At 50.3% G+C, this 15795-nt stretch overlaps 1 protein-coding gene across 1 annotated transcript in view; it reads left to right on the forward strand.

Moving 5' to 3' along the window:
- LRP5 (LDL receptor related protein 5) overlaps positions 1-15795 on the forward strand; it is a 367294-nt gene that overhangs the window by 157898 nt on the left and 193601 nt on the right. The window contains exon 7 of the mRNA XM_086957825.1: positions 4174-4345. Coding sequence (XP_086813951.1) covers positions 4174-4345 — 172 coding nt within the window. The remainder of the gene's footprint in view (positions 1-4173; positions 4346-15795) is intronic.

Raw genomic sequence — 15795 nt, forward strand, 5'->3', positions numbered from 1 at the left:
TGAATTTTTAAACAGGGTTCATACTTAGGGGTCCATTATGATGGCGGGTAGACAAAGCCACCGTAAGGGAGCCAGGGACCGACCGCCGAAGTCGCTGTGGTCCTGACATGTAGATTAGGATGCGCCCGCCACACTGGCGGGTGCAGCCTGGCCCCTTAAGATTGCGGGTGGATCTGCTGGCTGTAGACCCACTCGCAGTGTAAATGGACTGTACACGGCATTCCTAGGCACTACATGGCAGGCACCATGTGGTGCCTCCCACGTAGTGCATGGCAATGAGGGTGGGGGTACCATAGGTACCCCCTCCATGTGCATCCCAATCAGCATGGAGGCCCGCTACGGGCCCCCAACAGCAAAGACCGCGAGCCTTTCCATTGTGGCAACGCCGCCATGGAAAGGCTCATTACCGTACTCATCATAATATGGATGGCGGTGTCTCAGACACCGCCTCCATATTGTGATTTCTTTTTTTTCTGCCCAGTCGACAAGTCCACCAGTGGAAAACCGGCAGACGATCTTTCCGTCCGCCGGAGTCTCCTCCCCCCGCCATACTAATATGGTGGGGGAAATGGGTGGTGGACGGAGGGAAATGTAGGGCGGATCGCCACCGCCATGCAGGCGGTGGCGATCCGCCCTACATCGTAATCAGCCCCTTCATTTCTTTATTTGGTTGAGATTGTGCAGCACAGGACTGAGGAATTTACTATTTCTCTGATTAGCAGTGCTGTATTGTATATGCTTTTCTTGGCTTTTTTCTAGGAGACCTGGAGCACCTAGCTATTCAGTGTGGTTTATTGAATTTGGAGTCTCTAGTTTTGATAGTGATGCAAAGGGAGAAACTACGGACTAGAGAGCTTTATTTATTTAGGTGCACAAGTTTGTTACTCTCCGGAGCCACGATGGTGGAAGTTGGTTTGCTGAACGGAAATGTGGATGATTGTGATTTATTCAACAATCTAAAGATTTGCATGGGGGGTTTCAAGACTTGGATTATTGGTGAATAGTATATTTTTTCCAAATGAAGTAATCTCTGTATTTTTTAGGTCTCGCCTGTCGATGCGCATGCGCATCGAGCAAGGCGAGAGTATTGGGACTTATCTACTCTTTATCCACACTGCAAGGAATCGTGGCGATTCCTTGCAGTGCCCGTGACTTTTAAGCTCAATGCGCATGCGCATTGAGCTTAAAAGCGCGTGCACGTCCGTCTTTGTTTACCCGCTCCGCCCCCTCCCCGCCGTCTCGCATTTCCCCCTGCCACATCAAAGGCTTTCACGGCCGGCCGGCCATGCTTTCAGTTTCACGACCGGCCGGCCGTGTCAATTACATTTCAAAGCCCGCTCTCCCTGCTCCGCCCCCTGCTCCGGCCGAGACGCATTTCTCCTCCCTCCTCCCCCCTCCTGGGTCAGGTTACCTTAAGATGCGTGCTGCCTTTTAAGTGTGCTTTCTCAACCAACCCTCTCCTCCGAATCCAAACTGGGCTCAGATGCGCTTTCCTTGCCTGCTGCAAAACCGCCTGAGGCTCAGCCTTTAAGCTGTTCTGTGGTGCATCTGCTTCAGGAAACCTGTTGTAACGTTTGTCCCAGGCCTCCCGTTTGTTGCATAAATCTATTCCCCATGTGAATTCGCTGTTCTGGTGATGGTACTGCTCCAGCAGCTCAGAAGAGTGTTACATTCTCAGTAGACACCATAAAAGAATAAAACGAAATAATCTCCTCTGACCGTTGTCATGTGACGCACTTTCTAAGGCAGTGCCTGACACGGCTGTGCAGAACAGCTATGTTTAACTCCACACGAAAACGAGGCTTCATAAATAAGTCATGGCTGATAAATACCTCGCTCTGATTTTACTCTTATTTTCACTCACCCTCCCTCAACCCCTCAACCCCTCACTCACCCTCACTCCCTCACTCACCCTCACTCCCTCACTCACCCTCACTCACCCTCACACTCACTCACCCTCACTCACCCTCACCCTCACTCACCCTCACTCACCCTCACCCTCACTCACCCTCACTCACCCTCACCCTCACTCACCCTCACCCTCAACTCCTCACTCACCCTCAACCCCTCACCCTCACCCTCACTCACCCTCAACCCCTCACCCTCAACCCCTCACTCACCCTCACTCCTCACTCCCCCTCACCCTCACTCACCCTCACTCCTCACTCCCCCTCACCCTCACTCACCCTCAACCCCTCACCCTCACTCACCCTCAACCCCTCACCCTCACTCACCCTCAACCCCTCACCCTCACTCACCCTCACTCACCCTCAACCCCTCACTCACCCTCAACCCCTCACTCACCCTCACTCTCACTCATCCTCACTCACCCTCAACCCCTCACCCTCACTCACCCTCAACCCCTCACCCTAACTCACCCTCACCCTCACTCACCCTCAACCCCTCACTCACCCTCACTCACCCTCAACCCCTCAACATCAACCCCTCACCCACCCTCACCCTCACTCACCCTCACTCACCCTCACCCTCACTCACCCTCACTCACCCTCACCCTCACTCACCCTCACCCTCACTCACCCTCACCCTCACTCACCCTCACCCTCACTCACTCTCACCCTCACTCACTCTCACCCTCACTCACCCTCACTCTCACTCACTCTCACTCACCCTCACTCACCCTCACTCACCCTCACTCACCCTCACTCACCCTCACTCACCCTCACTCACCCTCACTCACCCTCACTCTCCCTCACTCTCCCTCACTCTCCCTCACTCTCCCTCAACCCCTCACCCTCACTCACCCTCAACCCCTCACTCACCCTCACTCACCCTCACCCTCACTCACCCTCACTCACCCTCAACCCCTCACCCTCACACAGTGCAATAGGTCTCGGAGCATTTGAGTTAGAGCTTTTAGAAATGTTTATGGCTTTTTTTTTTAATTCTTTAGCATTGGCTACAGGAAACAAAAATGCTAAAGATTTACAAAAAAACCCATAAACCATTCTAAAAGCACTAACTCTAATGCTGCGAGACCTATTGCATTTCCAATGCTTGTTTACGATTGAATCTTAGCAATTCCCTTCGTCACAATGTATTTTTTGCCATTTGAACTCAGTTCTCTGTTTTCATTGTCAATAATGTTTCAGTGAACTGCATCTGGATTGTATTTGTATTTTTTGTCTCCGAGAATGTGCATGAGCGATTGTGTGTTATTCTAGTAAATGTTGGTTGATAGTCTTTGGTGGGGTGTGGACTTGGATGGGGAAATTGATTTTAACCATGTGGTGTTGTTTTATTTAAATTTGTTATGGTTTTGTTCATTAAGCAGCTAACATTTTCATGTGTGCTCTGTAGAACATTTTACGTCAATTCTTGTGGTTGAACCAGTCAACTGGAGGCATATGTCAGTTATGTTTGAGTTTGATTTAACATTGTAAGAATAATTCTGACTCCCACGGTAGAAAGACACTAACCTTTTTTTTTTTTGTCGTAAGCTTGAAATAATTATTTCCAGGCCATGTATTGAAGGGTACCGTATGACTGGGTGTGCCAGTTATGAGGCTCTATATCTCAGTGCCAAGCTTCGCGACTTTCAAAGAGTATGCCAGTACTAATGTCCACACCTGAATCTTAACTCTGTACAATATCTTTGTCAGAGAAAGGTTTACATTTACAATGGAAAGTAGGCCAAACCCAGATTTTGAACAAACTGGATTATTATAATACTGTTGAGCGGGTAAGAGGATGAGGCGCAGCTTTCCAGGGAGTATGTGTGTCTGAATCAAGATATATTAAAATATTACATTCATTGAAGTAGAAAGACTGGTATCCGATGTAGAAATTGAACCCTATTCTGCATTGAGTAAGACCTTCAGAAAACAATCGACGGGCTCATTCATGCAGCAATAAACTGTATGGAAGAAGAGTGGCCGTGTAATTGCAGATCACAGGACATATTGATTTCTGAATACTAGATGTAATTATTGTAAGACCTGGGTGCATGTGACTGGTGACTTGGGATGCAGTTGGCTAGTCCACTGCTGAGATTGTCTGTTTTATCTTCCTTCCCCTCCGACAGCATGTCCCTAATTTAATTGGGATTTACTGTCTTTATTATACTAGTTTACTTTCTAATCGGGTGATGTCTTTAGTTGAGGAGTGGTGGTTCTACGTTTTACAGTACAGCTAACATGTTCTTTCTTTTTGCAGCTATATGTACTGGACAGACTGGGGTGTGAGTCCAAAGATTGAGTCTGCTTACCTGGATGGCTCCAACCGGCTGGTCCTGGTGAACGCCTCCCTAGGGTGGCCCAATGGCTTGGCTCTGGATCTAACAGAAGGAAAACTATATTGGGGAGATGCAAAAACAGACAAAATAGAGGTAGGACATACAACTAATTCATTCTGCGTGTGCATTCTGTTCTATTTTCTGTTGACAGAGGATAGGCTTCCTACTAAACAAATATGTTAAAGGTTGTACTTGAGCAGTATGTCGAATCAATGAACCACGTGCCACCTTATGGTTGTGGTCAAGTATTTGATCGATCTTTATTTTTTTTTCTTTCAATGGTCACTAAAGCAGTTGTTGTGGCCAAAGTTTGCTCCGAACATTGTGAAAATGGAAAGTGATCTGGGATAAAGTGTGCTCCAAGATATATTCTATTATGTGTTTAGTTAAGAACAAATCAAACTCTTGTATTTGTAAAAAAAAATTTAAACAGTAGGTTGGTTTACACTGCAGCCTACCCTTTTAAGATGAAAATTCTACCTGCTTATATCGGCCTAGTCTTGCATTTTGTATAAAGGAACAACAATTCACATCGTTTTTAACTGATTATTAACCCGTTATTGGTAGATGTATTGCTAACAGTTATGGAAATTTCAAATTGAAAATCAGCTGGCATTAGACTGAAGGCATGGGATCGACATTGTATTAACTCTTTGCCTAAATCAAAGTTGTTAAATAACCAACACTATCTTGTTAATGTTATCAACCGAACTGTCTATACTTAATTGATGTGCAGCATTTTTGCCAAAATTCTCTTTTTTTTTTAAATAAACAAAGCTAGAAATATCACGGGTCCACCCCTCCCCCCACCCCCGCCCGGCCTCCCACCCCCCGCTAGTTCTTCTGCTCCTCAGCGTTTTGTATACCTATGCCCTTCTCACGGCCATAAAGGATACTGGATGGATTTCAACCTTTCCCTCTACTAAATGAATTTATATTGTTATGCTTTACCTTAACTCAAAAATATTGAGGCTTTTCTCACATCCCTCTTAAGAGCCATTTATCTACCTGCTTGTTTACAGAACGTGGTGGCATAGAGGGACAGTAACATGGCCTATATTGTAACTGAAGCAGCTGTGATGGTTTTTGATTGTATATCACACTATAATACTGTAGTATGCCTACATAAGGGCTGACAATGGAACAGTTCTTTGAAACGTCTAAACTGGAACGTTGCTAAGCAGTATCTGTTTTCTCCTTTTGCATTTTACCCATCTAGATAACCAATGAAAAATGCATAACGTTTCCCTTTGTTGCAAATATTAATCAAGCAGTCCTATTTCATGTGTTTTTTTATGTCCATAAGCTGTTTATACAAAGATCTTCCCTTTTCAATTTGTGTGAGCCCTTTATACACACTTGTTTGTGGGTCAATGTATAGTAATACCTGGAAATCCAAGCGGCCGGTTTGTGAGTCTTGTCCTGACCAAACCCACTCTATTCACTTGGAGATTGTGGTCAACAGACTGTGTTGACCATGCTTGTGTTAATAAAAGCCTGATCTATGGGTACCCAGTAACTTAATATCACCATGGACACAGTGCTTCCGTCCTGGATTTCTGATAAACAACCAGATGCATTCTGGGATGTGTAATCCTAGAACTCTTTTTACTTGAGGTATTTGAACGAATACACCTAAAAATAATGATTTGTAAAAGAGAAGCCCAGGCCTGGAGTATTGGGTCACTGGTGACTGAATCCTTTGGTAACATTAAGAAGGACTGACGAAGAGTAAGATGTAGATGCAGAATGATAGCTGAAGGAAGAGATGGAAGTGTACTCCTCTTTATATGTGAAAATGTTTTCTCTAAGAATGCGGCAGTTTCTTGCTGTCTGGGGCAGCCACTCCTTATGCACAGTGGGCCCAATTGTAGGTTCCATCTGCACTGACTCTAGGGGGAAGCAGTTTGTACCACTAGCCTCACTATCCAGTGCTGGCTTTCCCACTTGTAGGCCTGGCACAGTGCAGTAACTTTGTGTCCATTTCTGACCCTTCCAGCTTCTTAATCTATTAGAAGTGGGAGAAAGCACGTCTGTGTGTGGAGCATCCAGGCTCACAGCGCTGTGCTGCTTCTGGCAGAGAAGGAGGAACAAGTAATGTATTAATCCTGCTACCAGCCAGAAAACACGGCAGGGCAAACATCTTCATCCTTATTAATCGAAACCGGTAGTGTCAAAGAATTTAATGGAAGATTATGGAGAGTTAAAAGGCTCCAGCAGAGACAAGCTAGTCTGTGGCATGATCAATGGAATTTCCGATTTGACCCTCAAATGCTGGTTTGGTCAAACTCCTTGTTAGTGGTTTTGGTCTTCAAAGCTTGCTAATAGGAGGCTAGGGCTACTGCTAGCCCCCTTCACCTGTAGTTCTCTGCTAGATTGTGGTAATGAGAACTATCTTCTTGGTGGTACTTAAGATCTATTGAGGCAGGGACATGCGCAGCATGGCGGTACCATTCACTGATAGGGCAATACATGCGTTCATGCACTGTGCCTTGATGCCTGCTTTAAGAGAAGGGATTGGAAAGGCTGCAGGAGATCTTGGTGTAAAATGTTAGATGCTGCTCTTTGTTGACCTGCTTTCCTTCGAACTATATGTAATAACAGATCTTATTTTCGAAGTTAGTATTGTCCATGGTGATTGCATTTTTGATTTGTCCTTCATAAAATATATTTAACACGTGCATTTCAGTCTTGTGAGATATTTCCTGCGCCAGTCTCATTCTTTTCAGCATTATAATGGTACATGAACAATTTGGTAATTAAAGTAACTGAGGCCAGCAGGCCCTGCCTTCTGCTGATGAGCCAGACCATGAGCTCAAACTCTGTATTTGCTCCTGTATCAAAATCAATTCTCTGTTTCTGTCCAAGGTCCTTTGAATTATCTTTTTTCTCTGTACCTCTCAACCTAGTAGGTGGTTCTGTGCATTTAATTGTCTTTCTTGGAAGAGCCGTATTTGACTAGTCTTGTTGCATGAGCCTTTGCTCCACTGGGAAATTCTCACTTCTTCTGTCTTTATACCAACGAGAAATTTAAACGTGTCTATCGTGTCTGTGTGTGGGCATTAATACTGAAAAGTGGGAGTTTTATGCAATAGTGTTCCACTTTTGACTGTCTGAGCAAGTGGAGAGTTTTTTTAGTAGAAGTTTAATGTAAAAGAGAATACAAAGTTGGATAAGAATCTATTTCATTGAAATAAAAATGTTATCCCCAAATGTGTGTCGGGTGTAACACGGGCCGGCGGGGAGTTCCAACCCCTCTGTCGTGCAGTAAAACGTGCCACTGACTTCAGAACGCTGCCTCTGCTCTGCAGCTCTTACTCAATTGCTGGGAGACGAAGGTAGAGCTCGGCTTTTGATCATTTGCAGAGATCTGTGAGTTCATCTGAATATCACTCTGAATATCACTCTGAGAACAGGACGAGCACACCGGGCTGCCTGTGACGCGGGACTGCTGGCAAGCAAGCCACGAACGCTGCAAGAAATGATCTTTTCTGAGAACTTATTAGAGATCTGAAGAACAGGAGGGAGGTTAGAGACAAAGACTTGAATCCAGGAAGGGGGAACCGAGGGAGTTGTTCTTCAGTGCTCCCCACAGCCACTGAGCTGGTTTTCTTCAAAGGTTCTATGTAGGTTATTGCCTTGCGCTCGGTTTCACCTCCTTGTCGGACTAACCATAACATTTGGCTTCATAACATGGTAAGGTGAGTTTTACAGAGGTCTGAGATTTTTGCCTAAAATCATATTTGTTTGTTAATGCTAAGAAATAATTTAGGATTGGCAGAGCAGAGTTCTTCAAGCAAGATATTGTGTTGAGCGCTGCTCACTGCCTGGCATCCAACTCTGTGCTGATTCCTGTGGGATGCAATACTCGTGTGTGGGCATCAGTTCTCAATCTGCAGGATATCCTCAGGATGTATTGAAGTGCAGCACTGAGGCATTTATGACACCAACGGTGTCTCCTGGTGGGTATAATCAAACATTGTTCAGCCGTACCCGGGCCCAGCGCTTGGCAGAGAGGGCCGAGTATACCACAACAGGGGTGATAGCCTGAGCCGTGCGGTTATTACTGAGGTTCTTAACGCCCAATACTTTGCCATCCACTAAACCGCCCTCGACCCCCACATTTAACCAAGTCATAACAATTCCACGCACAGCACTTTACTCCTTACAGTTCCTGCTTCTCCCAGCGGTGCGAATGGACTGGGGAGAAGACCTCAGTAGATGGAGAAGCCAAGTGCTCGTGGAGACTTCAAGGAGCTCCCTCTAGAGCAGTGTGCTGGAGTGGACTTCTTGGCCCAGTTGATATGGTGTCTGCTCCTGTAATGTTTATTAAAAATAAACCTCACCATAACCTGACATATGGTGTCCCATGATCATTTCAGAGAAGTTGGTATCTGACTCATTGTGCCAACTCTTGTCATGAAGCATGATGTAAACATTCAGGGTTCCTGCGGCGTACCTCCTTCCTGACGTGCAGCATGTGTTGGGGCGTCTGCACAGCTCTTTGGGGCTACCCCGTTTGAAGAGTTCCCGCTATCTCTTCAAATCACCACATGCTTGGCGTTGCAACTGTGTCTGTTCATGGCCAGATGCTCACCTCCACTTTCAGAACCTCCATTTCCTACCCCTCACTTCTGTTACTCTCGGGTGTAACCGAGGGAGCCTGCTGCACTCTGTCTTGTAGCCCCCTTTCTTGTTCCAGACTGTGTTTCTGGGACCTTCTGCTCTTGATCTCTGACCTGCGGCAGCCATGCTGGCCAACACCCTGGGTCCCCTCTCCTCAGCAGCGCTCCCTCCTGTTCCAATCACAGGATTGCTTCAGACCTGAGGTTCGCCCAGACCATCACCGCTTCCTGCTGTCCACAGCCATCGCACGCCTGCAGCTTTGCCTGTGCCCCTGAAGGGACGGCGTCCCCTGCCTCTGCAGCCTGTGGTCTTCACAGCCTGCTCCCTGTTAGGTCTCCCCCCCCCCCCCCCCCCACCCCCCCCCCCCCTATTTCTCATGCTAGGGCCTTCACAGCGCTCTCTTGACCCTCTGCCTGAATCTCCTGTCCCTCTGCTGCTCCAGGATCACCTGGCAGCCCGAGCATTGCCTCCTGGTCTGCAGGGCCTCCTGCAGGTCTGACATGACCTCTTGGGTAGGCGCTCACTAGTGTGGCACTGACTGCTGAGACCTCTCCCTGACCAGGCCATGGGAAGAGAGTGGACAAAAATGGACCATTGTCCAAAGACCAAATCCCAGAAAGTTTATTGATATTATGCATTCAAAATGGGTGTCCGTCTTCAGTGTTTGTGTAAGATCCACTAGTTTTACTGAGAGACAATATCTTTGTGGCTTTGTTTTCGTGTGGCCTGAGGGGCACTTGAGAAGGAGGCGGGGCACCCCTCCATCCAACATGCAAATGCCCCTGAACATAATCGAAAAGCCTAAATAAATGCCTCCTCCCTTTTTCCCCCACCCTATAAAGTGATTGACCAAAGTCGCCCTGTGGGAAAGGAAGCGAAGCCTGTTGCAAACTGGCTGACCCCTGCCTTGTGTCCCAAGTGAGGAGACCACAATGGAGGTAAAGGCAGCCTTTAAGGGGGGCACCCCCACCGCCATCTGCACCCTGCCGTGGGAGCCGGGGCTGTCACTTGAACTTGAGTTTGACAAGTGGCCTTTTCTCCTTCCTCGGTCCCTTAAAACCTCCCCTTTCATTCAGCCGAGACCTTCAAAAGAAACTCGTTGAAATGCTTTTTCTCCTCATCCAGTCCCCTTCACAAGCATTTAGAGTGAAGGCCGCCGCCGCTCTGTGTTAATGAGCAAAAGACGAAAAGAAACCCCTCAGACGTCCGTAGTTGAGATGACGCGGTTTCCACCGTAGACCAGAAGTGCCCCTTTCCCATCATAATAAATGTCGACGTCGAGGCTCTCAAGAGTTCTCGAGATATAATGTGAGGCTGGTGAGAGATTCCCCCTCTTTGCGTTCTCATTAAAGTGCTTTGAAAAGTCCTGCCACACTCTTCTCCAGGTGAAGGCGCTGTCATTTGTCTGGCCTAAGTGTCATCTGCGATAAGACTGGATACAACCCTTGTCCCAGGCCCGAGCCCAGCCACAGAGGCCTTGTGAGCACGGCCAGGGAGAAGCTTTCGAAGGCGGCCCTGCTAGGAAAGGCCGGGAGAGTAACGTGCTGCTGCAGCGGCCCTGACATCGGAAAGCAGATTGAAGTGCAGTGGTCCCTGTCAGTGAGATGCCTTCGCAGCAGTCCCTGTGTGAGATGCCTTCTGCAGCAGTCCCTGTGTGAGATGCCTTCTGCAGCAGTCACTGTGTGAGATGCCTTCGCAGCAGTCACTGTGTGAGATGCCTTCGCAGCAGTCACTGTGTGAGATGCCTTCGCAGCAGTCACTGTGTGAGATGCCTTCGCTGCAGTCCCTGTCAGTGAGATGCCTTCGCAGCAGTCCCTGTGTGAGATGCCTTCTGCAGCAGTCCCTGAGTGAGATGCCTTCGCAGCAGTCACTGAGTGAGATGCCTTCGCAGCAGTCACTGTGTGAGATGCCTTCGCAGCAGTCACTGTGTGAGATGCCTTCGCTGCAGTCCCTGTCAGTGAGATGCCTTCGCTGCAGTCCCTGTAAGTGAGATGCCTTCTGCAGCAGTCCCTGTCAGTGAGATGCCTTCGGCAGCAGTCCCTGTCCGTGAGATGCCTTCGGCAGCAGTCCCTGTCAGTGAGATGCCTTCGGCAGCAGTCCCTGTCAGTGAGATGCCTTCGGCAGCAGTCCCTGTCAGTGAGATGCCTTCGGCAGCAGTCCCTGTCAGTGAGATGCCTTCGGCAGCAGTCCCTGTCAGTGAGATGCCTTCGGCAGCAGTCCCTGTCAGTGAGATGCCTTCTGCAGCAGTCTCTGTCAGTGAGATGCCTTCTGCAGCAGTCTCTGTCAGTGAGATGTCTTCTGCAGCAGTCCCTGTCAGTGAGATGCCTTCGGCAGCAGTCCCTGTCAGTGAGATGCTTTCTGCAGCAGTCCCTGTCAGTGAGATGCCTTCGGCAGCAGTCCCTGTCAGTGAGATGCCTTCGGCAGCAGTCCCTGTCAGTGAGATGCCTTCGGCAGCAGTCCCTGTCAGTGAGATGCTTTCTGCAGCAGTCCCTGTCAGTGAGATGCTTTCTGCAGCAGTCCCTGTCAGTGAGATATCTTCTGCAGCAGTCCCTGTGTGAGATGCCTTCGCAGCAGTCACTGTGTGAGATGCCTTCGCAGCAGTCACTGTGTGAGATGCCTTCGCAGCAGTCACTGTGTGAGATGCCTTCGCAGCAGTCACTGTGTGAGATGCCTTCGCAGCAGTCACTGTGTGAGATGCCTTCGGCAGCAGTCCCTGTCAGTGAGATGCCTTCGGCAGCAGTCCCTGTCAGTGAGATGACTTCTGCAGCAGTCCCTGTCAGTGAGATGCCTTCGGCAGCAGTCCCTGTCAGTGAGATGCCTTCTGCAGCAGTCCCTGTCAGTGAGATGCCTTCTGCAGCAGTCCCTGTCAGTAAGATGCCTTCGGCAGCAGTCCCTGTCAGTGAGATGCTTTCTGCAGCAGTCCCTGTCAGTGAGATGACTTCTGCAGCAGTCCCTGTCAGTGAGATGCCTTCGGCAGCAGTCCCTGTCAGTGAGATGCCTTAGGCAGCAGTCCCTGTCAGTGAGATGCTTTCTGCAGCAGTCCCTGTCAGTGAGATGCCTTCTGCAGCAGTCCCTGTGTGAGATGCCTTCGCAGCAGTCCCTGTCAGTGAGATGCCTTCGGCAGCAGTCCCTGTCAGTGAGATGCCTTCGGCAGCAGTCCCTGTCAGTGAGATGCCTTTGGCAGCAGTCCCTGTCAGTGAGATGCCTTAGGCAGCAGTCCCTGTCAGTGAGATGCTTTCTGCAGCAGTCCCTGTCAGTGAGATGCTTTCTGCAGCAGTCCCTGTCAGTGAGATGTCTTCTGCAGCAGTCCCTGTGTGAGATGCCTTCGCAGCAGTCCCTGTCAGTGAGATGCCTTCGGCAGCAGTCCCTGTCAGTGAGATGCCTTCGGCAGCAGTCCCTGTCAGTGAGATGCCTTCGGCAGCAGTCCCTGTCAGTGAGATGCTTTCTGCAGCAGTCCCTGTCAGTGAGATGCTTTCTGCAGCAGTCCCTGTCAGTGAGATATCTTCTGCAGCAGTCCCTGTGTGAGATGCCTTCGCAGCAGTCACTGTGTGAGATGCCTTCGCAGCAGTCACTGTGTGAGATGCCTTCGCAGCAGTCACTGTGTGAGATGCCTTCGCAGCAGTCACTGTGTGAGATGCCTTCGCAGCAGTCACTGTGTGAGATGCCTTCGGCAGCAGTCCCTGTCAGTGAGATGCCTTCGGCAGCAGTCCCTGTCAGTGAGATGACTTCTGCAGCAGTCCCTGTCAGTGAGATGCCTTCGGCAGCAGTCCCTGTCAGTGAGATGCCTTCTGCAGCAGTCCCTGTCAGTGAGATGCCTTCTGCAGCAGTCCCTGTCAGTAAGATGCCTTCGGCAGCAGTCCCTGTCAGTGAGATGCTTTCTGCAGCAGTCCCTGTCAGTGAGATGACTTCTGCAGCAGTCCCTGTCAGTGAGATGCCTTCGGCAGCAGTCCCTGTCAGTGAGATGCCTTAGGCAGCAGTCCCTGTCAGTGAGATGCTTTCTGCAGCAGTCCCTGTCAGTGAGATGCCTTCTGCAGCAGTCCCTGTGTGAGATGCCTTCGCAGCAGTCCCTGTCAGTGAGATGCCTTCGGCAGCAGTCCCTGTCAGTGAGATGCCTTCGGCAGCAGTCCCTGTCAGTGAGATGCCTTTGGCAGCAGTCCCTGTCAGTGAGATGCCTTAGGCAGCAGTCCCTGTCAGTGAGATGCTTTCTGCAGCAGTCCCTGTCAGTGAGATGCTTTCTGCAGCAGTCCCTGTCAGTGAGATGTCTTCTGCAGCAGTCCCTGTGTGAGATGCCTTCGCAGCAGTCCCTGTCAGTGAGATGCCTTCGGCAGCAGTCCCTGTCAGTGAGATGCCTTCGGCAGCAGTCCCTGTCAGTGAGATGCTTTCTGCAGCTGTCCCCGTCAGTGAGATGCCTGCTGCAGCCGACTAAGTCTAAGAGGTGGCAGCTGTCGCTGCCCCGGTCACGGAGATGCCAGGTTCAGCACTCTGTCTGGGAGATGCCAGCTTCAGCACTCTGTCTGGGAGATGCCAGCTTCAGCACTCTGTCTGGGAGATGCCAGCTTCAGCACTCTGTCTGGGAGATGCCAGCTTCAGCACTCTGTCTGGGAGATGCCAGCTTCAGCACTCTGTCTGGGGAAATGCCAGCTTCAGCATTCTCTGTCTGGGAGATGCCAGCTTCAGCATTCCCTGTCTGGGAGATGCCTGCTGCAGCACTCTCTGTCTGGGGAAATGCCAGCTTCAGCATTCTCTGTCTGGGAGATGTCAGCTTCAGCATTCTCTGTCTGGGAGATGCCAGCTTCAGCACTCTGTCTGGGAGATGCCAGCTTCAGCACTCTGTCTGGGAGATGCCAGCTTCAGCACTCTCTGTCTGGGAGATGCCAGCTTCAGCACTCTCTGTCTGGGAGATGCCAGCTTCAGCACTCTCTGTCTGGGGAAATGCCAGCTTCAGCATTCTCTGTCTGGGAGATGCCAGCTTCAGCACTCTGTCTGGGAGATGCCAGCTTCAGCACTCTGTCTGGGAGATGCCAGCTTCAGCACTCTCTGTCTGGGAGATGCCAGCTTCAGCACTCTCTGTCTGGGGAAATGCCAGCTTCAGCATTCTCTGTCTGGGAGATGCCAGCTTCAGCACTCTGTCTGGGAGATGCCAGCTTCAGCACTCTGTCTGGGAGATGCCAGCTTCAGCACTCTCTGTCTGGGAGATGCCAGCTTCAGCACTCTCTGTCTGGGGAAATGCCAGCTTCAGCATTCTCTGTCTGGGAGATGCCAGCTTCAGCACTCTGTCTGGGAGATACCAGCTTCAGCACTCTGTCTGGGAGATGCCAGCTTCAGCACTCTGTCTGGGAGATGCCAGCTTCAGCACTCTGTCTGGGAGATGCCAGCTTCAGCACTCTGTCTGGGAGATGCCAGCTTCAGCACTCTGTCTGGGAGATGCCAGCTTCAGCACTCTGTCTGGGGAAATGCCAGCTTCAGCACTCTGTCTGGGGAAATGCCAGCTTCAGCATTCTCTGTCTGGGAGATGCCAGCTTCAGCATTCCCTGTCTGGGAGATGCCTGCTGCAGCACTCTCTGTCTGGGGAAATGCCAGCTTCAGCATTCTCTGTCTGGGCGATGCCAGCTTCAGCACTCTGTCTGGGAGATGCCAGCTTCAGCACTCTGTCTGGGAGATGCCAACTTCAGCACTCTGTCTGGGAGATGCCAGCTTCAGCATTCTCTGCCTGGGAGATGCCAGCTTCAGCACTCTCTGTCTGGGAGATGCCAGCTTCAGCACTCTCTGTCTTGGAGATGCCAGCTTCGGCACTCTCTGTCTGGGGAAATGACAGCTTCAGCATTCTCTGCCTGGGAGATGCCAGCTTCAGCACTCTGTCTGGGGAAATGCCAGCTTCAGCATTCTCTGTCTGGGAGATGCCAGCTTCAGCATTCCCTGTCTGGGAGATGCCTGCTGCAGCACTTTCTGTCTGGGAGATGCCTAGTGCAGCACTTTCTGTCTGGGAGATGCCTGCTGCAGCAATTTCTGTCTGGGAGATGCCAGCTTCAGCACTCTGTCTGGGAGATGCCAGCTTCAGCACTCTGTCTGGGAGATGCCAGCTTCAGCACTCTGTCTGGGAGATGCCAGCTTCAGCACTCTGTCTGGGAGATGCCAGCTTCAGCACTCTGTCTGGGAGATGCCAGCTTCAGCACTCTGTCTGGGGAAATGCCAGCTTCAGCATTCTCTGTCTGGGAGATGCCAGCTTCAGCATTCCCTGTCTGGGAGATGCCAGCATTCCCTGTCTGGGAGATGCCTGCTGCAGCACTCTCTGTCTGGGGAAATGCCAGCTTCAGCATTCTCTGTCTGGGAGATGCCAGCTTCAGCACTCTGTCTGGGAGATGCCAGCTTCAGCACTCTGTCTGGGAGATGCCAGCTTCAGCACTCTGTCTGGGAGATGCCAGCTTCAGCACTCTGTCTGGGAGATGCCAGCTTCAGCACTCTCTGTCTTGGAGATGCCAGCTTCGGCACTCTCTGTCTGGGGAAATGACAGCTTCAGCATTCTCTGCCTGGGAGATGCCAGCTTCAGCACTCTGTCTGGGGAAATGCCAGCTTCAGCATTCTCTGTCTGGGAGATGCCAGCTTCAGCATTCCCTGTCTGGGAGATGCCTGCTGCAGCACTTTCTGTCTGGGAGATGCCTAGTGCAGCACTTTCTGTCTGGGAGATGCCTGCTGCAGCAATTTCTGTCTGGGAGATGCCAGCTTCAGCACTCTGTCTGGGAGATGCCAGCTTCAGCACTCTGTCTGGGAGATGCCAGCTTCAGCACTCTGTCTGGGAGATGCCAGCTTCAGCACTCTGTCTGGGAGATGCCAGCTTCAGCACTCTGTCTGGGGAAATGCCAGCTTCAGCATTCTCTGTCTGGGAGATGCCAGCTTCAGCATTCCCTGTCTGGGAGATG

This window comes from Lissotriton vulgaris, chromosome 2_1, assembly GCF_964263255.1.
Source record: "Lissotriton vulgaris chromosome 2_1, aLisVul1.2, whole genome shotgun sequence".
NCBI lineage: Eukaryota > Metazoa > Chordata > Amphibia > Caudata > Salamandridae > Lissotriton > Lissotriton vulgaris.